Below are 7892 nucleotides of genomic sequence, written 5' to 3'. Positions count from 1 at the left end.
TAAGTTAGTTTACTACAATGTTAAAAAAGATACTGGCGTAATGTTGTGAACATGGTTTATCCTGAATGTTTATAGGTGTAAGTTAGTTTACTACAATGTTAAAAAAGATACTGGCGTAATGTTGTGAACATGGTTTATCCTGAATGTTTATAGGTGTAAGTTAGTTTACTACAATGTTAAAAAAGATACTGGCGTCTTGTTGTGAACATGGTTTATCCTGAATGTTTATAGGTGTAAGTAAGTTTACTACAAAAGACAGAATGTTAAAAAAGATACTGGTGTCTTGTTGTGAACATGGTTTATCCTGAATGTTTATAGGTGTAAGTAAGTTTACTACAACTAAAAAAAAAATAAACCATGTTCACAACAAGACGCCAGTATCCCTGAATGTTTATAGGTGTAAGTAAGTTTACTACAAAAGACAGAATGTTAAAAAATATACTGGCGTCTTGTTGTGAACATGGTTTATCGTGAATGTTTATAGGTGTAAGTAAGTTTACTACAATGTTAAAAAAGATACTGGCGTCTTGTTGTGAACATGGTTTATCCTGTATGTTTATAGGTGTAAGTAAGTTTACTACAATGTTAAAAAAGATACTATTTTCTCCATATTATTTATCAACAGACCATCCTTCTATTTCCAGATGCTCAGGAAAAAACAATTGTACCTACAAGTACGTAGATAATTATGAAACTGAGTGTACCGGCATCGGAGTTGTCATGGTTAAGTTCGTGTGCGTCCAAGGTAGGTTGTTGGTTTCTTTGATAGATGTTGCCCAGTAACGAATGTGTTTAAATATTTCCTCCGAACCTGAATTTCATGAACTTTTACCAAAGTTCTTATTTATTATCCCAAGTATCATGACTTTTTTGAGCCCAAACAAATTATATTTCCAGGACATTTAGTTCTCACGTAAAAAAGACAAACATCAAAATGACAATGAAAGTTATATTACGAGTAGACTAACTGGATATATGTCACCCTACCACGAGCCAGTGTGACGATTGTACGATATGAACACATGTGGTGTTTAATGCCCTACCACGAGCCAGTGTGACAATTGTACGATATGAACGCACAGATGACACTTAATACCCTACTTTGAGCCAGTGTGACTATTGTACGATACGAACACATGTGGTGTTTAATGCCCTATTATGAGGTAGTGTGACTATTGTACGATACGAACACATGTGGTGTTTAATGCCCTATTATGAGCTAGTGTGACTATTGTACGATACGAACACATGTGGTGTTTAATGCCCTATTATGAGCCAGTGTGACAATTGTACGATACGAACACATGTGGTGTTTAATGCCCTATTATGAGCTAGTGTGATTATTGTACGATACGAACACATGTGATGTTTAATGCCCTATTATGTGACAATTGTACGATACGAACACATGTGGTGTTTAATGCCCTATTATGAGCTAGTGTGATTATTGTACGATACGAACACACGTGGTGTTTAATGCCCTATTATGAGCTAGTGTGATTATTGTACGAGATAAACACAGAGATGGCACTGAATGTCCTACTATGAGCTTGTTTGTCTACTGCAAGAAATGTGATCCTTCAACGCCACAGACGTCTATTTACTACCAAATAAGAAGTTTTCAATAAGTTTGATCTGTCAGACAAATGGTAGCGATGGAATGTTAAGCCCTTGGGCACCACCAATCATGTCTCTCATGAAGAAGAAAGGTGGAGTAACTCGTTTCTCTTTGGAGAAAGGGATGGTGAACCTTAGAAACAGCAATGCGTCTCCTCAATCAAAGGATTGAGTCTTCCCTCTGCGTCGTGTTGGGCAAGGGGGATCTTAGAAACAGCAATGCTTTTCCTCAGCCAAAGGATGGAGTCTTCCCTCTGTGTCTTGTTGGGCAAGGAAGATTTTAGAAACAGCAATGCTTTTCCTCAGCCAAAGGATGGAGTCTTCCCTCTATGTCTTGTTAGGCAAGGGAGATCTTAGAAATAACAATGCTTCTCCTCAGCCAAAGGATGGAGTCTTCTCTCTATGTCTTGTTAGGCAAGGGAGATCTTAGAAATAACAATGCTTCTCCTCAGCCAAAAACTGAGTATTCCCTTTGTGTCTTGTTAGGCAAGGGGGATCTTACAAACAGCAATGCTTCTCCTCAACGAAAGGATTGATTCTTGTTTGTTTTGGAGGCACCACTTTGTTTTATATGATGAGCTTGAAGCTGTGTTCAATATTTATATGTTAAGGTAAACAACAAAACACTCACAGACAATTTTCAAGTGGACAAAACATCGACAGAGAAATTGACTAAAGATCTTCTCTCACCGTGTCATAGGTCATCTGTGCTGTCAGCTCATGTTATAAACTTTCAGACTTACGGCTGAGCCACTGGGGGGGGGTCTCAAGGGACGTACTTTAATCTCATTAAGGAAAGACATTTAAATCAGTTAAAGAGGTAAAATCCTGGTGTTAAAGATATTTGAGCAACAGTCTTTCTTCTTGCACAAACAGAACGATAAAATCATATAGTTGGATAATATTATCCAAGTTTGTTATATAGATAATTACGCCATTCTTTTCCTTTTGATGTGGATAATTGGCTTCATTAATTTTAAGTTACTTTATAATTATGTTCATATAAGTTGCTCACTTTTGATCAGAAAATCAATTTACACTGACAACAAGTTTGTTTATTAGGAGGTAAATCACTGAAAAGATTGTATAGTGTCGACACTGACAGTATTGGGTCAATCATGGTTATAGTCCGTTATGAAATAAGAAATATATATATTACTAAATTTAAAATAATATGCACAACCCATGTTCTGTGTTAGAGGTTCAACAATGTAATGTACCACACATCAAAGAACAGACACGTCTTCATGATTGGCTTTAGAAATTCCATGATCAGTTATAATATACCACACATCAAAAAACAGACACGTCTTCATGATTGGCTTTAGAAATTCCATGACCAACTGAAAACTGTTCTGAGTAACATCAGCTCTCTCTGGAAGGTTTGACCAACTGAAAACTGTTCTGAGTAACACCAGCTCTCTCTGGAAGGTTTGACCAACTGAAAACTGTTCTGAGTAACACCAGCTCTCTCTGGAAGGTCTGACCAACTGAAAACTGTTCTGAGTAACATCATTTCTCTCTGGAAGGTTTGACCAACTGAAAACTGTTCTGAGTAACACTAGCTCTCCCTGGAAGGTTTTACTAACTGAAAACTGTTCTGAGTAACATCAGCTCTCTCTGGAAGGTTTGACCAACTGAAAACTGTTCTGAGTAACACTAGCTCTCTCTGAAAGGTTTTACTAACTGGGAACAGTTCTGAGTAACACCAGCTCCTTCTGGAATGTTTAACCAACTGAAAACTGTTCTGAGTAATACCAGCTTCTTCTGGAAGGTTTGACCAACTGAAAACTGTTCTGAGTAACACTAGCTCCCTCTGGTAGGTTAATCTCTATGATCAACCTAGCTTATGTGATGAAAACTCATTTCGCAGGTTTTGTTTTTATAACACAAGTTTCTTCAACAAACCTCAGTAAGAAATTTGGCTCGAATTGCCTTAAACTATAAGATAATATAAAGAAATGCATGTATTAAAAAGACAAGAACACCAAACCATCTTCCTCACTTAAAAGTCATATAAACGATTCAATATGACGACCAGTCTTTGTCATGGTTGGACAAAGAAGGTCTTAGTTAATGTATTATCATATTCGAATTACGAGGCTGGAAAGTAGACGCGAGTTTGTGTTTTAGGTTGTGAAGTATTGTTTTGATTACTTAAACAATGAGAGTAATAACAATTAAAGATTTTTGTATTTTATAATTAATAGTAGAAGTTAAGTATTTATTGGATAGTTATCAGTTTATCTTGTCAATTATACAATCCTTACCTTGATTTAGAGGGCGTTTAAACCCTTTATTAGGTATCACAGTTTACGATGGTGATTTAAAATCGTGATCTACTCAGCAAAATGGCTTTAATAGGGGGGGGGGGGGTAAATCGTTTGCTGGGTATAATGGTTTGCGGTGTTATTTATGAGAGTTTAATTATTTTGTAACATTTAATATTTAACACTTTTGGTTGGCTCGTTGGTTAGGGCGTTGGATAGAAACACATCACCAAACATGCTCACCTTTTCAGCCGTGAGGGCGTTATAATGTGATTATTCCACTATTTTTTGATAAAGAGTATTCCAATAGTTGGCGGATGGTGTTGCTGACTAGCTTTCTTCCCTCTAGTATATCACTTATAAATTAGGGACGGATAGGATAAATAGCCCTCGTGTAGCTTCGCATGAAAATTCAATGAATAACAAACACTTTGGGTTTTTAGCGTCATCATTGCGACAAAAGGAAGGGACGTATTCTTTATGATACAATGGTGTATGTTTTTAGTTCAACCCTCTTTAATGGAAGGGGGTGTAAGAATTAGTTTCAAAGGGAGCTTAAATCCTTTTTTCTGGTTCTAATAGCTTGCGTTATTGGTTGAGTATCGTCGACAGCTTGACGGGTGCTACACATACTAGTTCTGCATGCATTTATTAGATTTTGGTAATCTGCCTTTTCTTATTGGTCGAGTGTTATCTACATCTACAAGGTTTTACAAGTTCTTTAGAAACCAATGGAAGGACAATTTCAACATGAACTTTTTATGTGGACAATCGTATAAGTGAAAAGAGTATCTGGGTCAGGGACTTGAACCCAGGACCTCTGGCTAACATTTTGGATAGCTCAGGGTTAGAGTACTGGCCCTATAAGCGAAAAGTCCAGGGTTCAAGTCACTGTCGTTTTTTTTCACTTATCCGCTTCTCACATAAAGAAGTTTGTGTTGAAAGCTACCAGGTGTTTTGCATGTATCATTATATATTGCATATCAGAACTTCATGTGACTCTTGTTACGAACGCCTGATGATCAGTAGAGCAATATACATACACAGAACCATTCTTGAACTCGAACTGAGCATAGCTAATTACGTATACATTTTCTTTCTTTGTTATAATGATTAGAATGAACTGTTTCATCAGCCGATTACCTCACTGTTTACGATACATTCGACCGTAAATCCAATAGTACCTCGAGATTTGACCATAGAAATTTCAGTGCAAATAAGGTCAAGTAACAGCTTAAAATTTAATATGTCCTGTCTGTATAGTATGTTTATTAAATTGCAATATGTCCTGTCTGTGCAGTTTATTTATTTAAATGTAACATGTACTGTCTGTACAGTAACATGTCCTGTCTGTGCAATATATTTATTTAAATGTAACATGTACTGTCTGTACAGTAACATGTCCTGTCTGTGCAATATATTTATTTAAATGTAACATGTACTGTCTGTACAGTAACATGTCCTGTCTGTGCAATATATTTATTTAAATGTAACATGTATTGTCTGTACAGTAACATGTCCTGTCCGTGGAGTATATTTATCAAAATGTAATATGTACTCTCTATGCAGTATATTTATTAAATTGTAATAGCCCCCCAGTGGCACAGCGGTATGTCTGCTGACTTACAACGCTAGAATCCGGGTTTCGATATCCGTGGTGGGCAGAGCACAGTAACTATGACTCTCTTAATGTAGCCAAATGCCTCGTCATCTAATTAGTGACGCGCATGAATGGATTAACGAGATTCCCACTGTACCTATCTACTATCTAGCGAAACCACAGCCAAAGGAACGGGCTTGGAAAAATCAGCGTGGAACTGATTAATTAATAAATGGAACATTCATTAAAATGTAACATGTTCTGCCTGTGTAGTATATTTATTACAATGTAACATGTCCTGTCTGTAGAGTATATTTATTACAATGTAATATGTCCTGTCTGTGTAGTATATTTATTACAATGTAGCATGTCCTATCTGTAGAGTATATTTATTACAATGTAGCATGTCCTGTCTGTAGAGTACATTTATTACTATGTAGCATGTCCTGTCCGTAGAGTATATTTATTAAATTGTAATATGTTCTGTCTGTAGAATACATTTATTACAATGTAGCATGTCCTGTCCGTAGAGTATATTTATTAAATTGTAATATGTTCTGTCTGTAGAATACATTTATTACAATGTAGCATGTCCTGTCTGTGTAGTACATTTATTACAATGTAGCATGTCCTGTCTGTAGAGTACATTTATTACAATGTAGCATGTCCTGTCTGTAGAGTACATTTATTACAATGTAGCATGTCCTGTCTGTAGAGTACATTTATTACAATGTAGCATGTCCTGTCTGTAGAGTACATTTATTACAATGTAGCCTGTCCTGTCTGTGTAGTATATTTATTACAATGTAGCATGTCCTGTCTGTAGAGTATATTTATTTCAATGTAGCATGTCCTGTCTGTAGAGTATATTTATTACAATGTAGCATGTCCTGTCTGTAGAGTATATTTATTACAATGTAGCATGTCCTGTTTGTAGAGTACATTTATTAAAATGTAGCATGTCCTGTCTGTAGAAGTATGTGTATTTTATAACACATTTATTCAACCCGAATCACAAAGATAAAACTTCAACATTGAACAAATAGTTCCATTATGCTGTCAGTACAATGAAAATCTTGCCTTTACAGAATCCCAGGTACAGAGGTTCTGTAATGTTAATGTTAGAAGACCAAAAGGATACATCTCCTCTCCCAGATATCCACTGTTCTACCCAAAGCTGGACAGTTGCACGTGGAACATAGAGGGTGAGGAAGGCCAGAAAGTGCTGGTACAGGTTCTAGATATTTCCACTACATTACCTCGTCGTTATTATGGTCGGCCAGTTTGTGACGATAGTCTTACCGTGACAGAAGGAGACAACAGAAACCTCATGACAACTTGTGGTGATACAGTGGATTCTCTGAAGCAAGTGGAAAGTCTGGGCAACAGGTTAAAGGTCAACTTTCAGTCCACTCAGTTTAACCCACTTCGAGGGTTTCTCCTCAGATATCAGTGTACGTAAGCTACATGTTAGACATTGTAATATCAGAAACAGTGTGCAAGTTGTCTCCAGTTATCAGTTGTTAATGTAATTATTATTTCTTTCAACAAAACATGTATTTCAAATAACAATAGCTTCTCTTAAATAAATTAAATATAATTTTCTGGAAGTTCATTAACATTTCTATCATTCTGACAGTTAAGAACGGATGTAATTTGAAGTTCTTTGTATTACAGTGAAAAACTGCCCAACTCTTTCTGCTCCAAAACTTGGATATCTTGTACATCGCAATGATAGTTCGGCTTTGTATATGTGTTGCAAAGGTCACGTGTTCAATGACACAATGGAAAACGTGAAAGTATTATCGTGTATTGACGGTGAACACTGGAATTCCGTATTACCCCCGTGTATTCGTAAGTAAATTGTTGTATCAAGGAAACGTAAAACCAATAACCATAAGATTATTTACAGTAATCTTCAGTACCGAAATATACGTTCCCACATGTTTTCATCTTTGTTCATTCTTAATAGATGGACTGTTGGGGAAGACACATTCTGATCACCTTTTAATATTAGGAGTGTTCAGGGAAGATACATCCTGATTACCCTGTAATGCAACAGATATTCAGGGAAGATACATCCTAATCACTTTGTAATACAAGAAATGTTCTGTCTAATCAGTGCCCACCAAAGTGTACAGTTTAGAATGTTGTACCACTACAAGTATAATCTAGTAGTTATCCACCAAATTGTACAGTTTAGAATGTTGTACCACTACAAGTATAAACTAGTAGTTATCCATCAAATTGTACAGTTTAGAATGTTGTACCACTACAAGTATAAACTAGTAGTTATCCATCAAATTGTACAGTTTAGAATTATATACAACTACAAGTATAAACTAGTAGTTATCCACCAAATTGTACAGTGTAGAATTATATACAACTACAAGTATAATCTAGTA

The 7892-nt window shown here is 36.0% G+C and overlaps 1 protein-coding gene across 1 annotated transcript in view; it reads left to right on the top strand.

The window, feature by feature from the left end:
- Nucleotides 1-625: 625 nt before the first annotated feature.
- The window catches only part of LOC106476195 (mannan-binding lectin serine protease 2-like), a gene marked incomplete at its 5' end in the record, with an annotated part of 9008 nt that continues 1741 nt past the window's right edge, over nt 626-7892 (top strand). Inside the window, 3 exons of the mRNA XM_013936862.2 lie at nt 626-745; nt 6576-6941; nt 7165-7341. Of these exons, the coding sequence (XP_013792316.1) occupies nt 626-745; nt 6576-6941; nt 7165-7341 (663 nt within the window). The remainder of the gene's footprint in view (nt 746-6575; nt 6942-7164; nt 7342-7892) is intronic.

This window comes from Limulus polyphemus, unplaced genomic scaffold, assembly GCF_000517525.1.
Source record: "Limulus polyphemus unplaced genomic scaffold, Limulus_polyphemus-2.1.2 Scaffold10027, whole genome shotgun sequence".
NCBI classification, from domain to species: Eukaryota; Metazoa; Arthropoda; class Merostomata; order Xiphosura; family Limulidae; genus Limulus; species Limulus polyphemus.
Note: the sequence above shows the minus strand (reverse complement) of the source record. Positions and strands in the feature narration are given on the sequence as shown.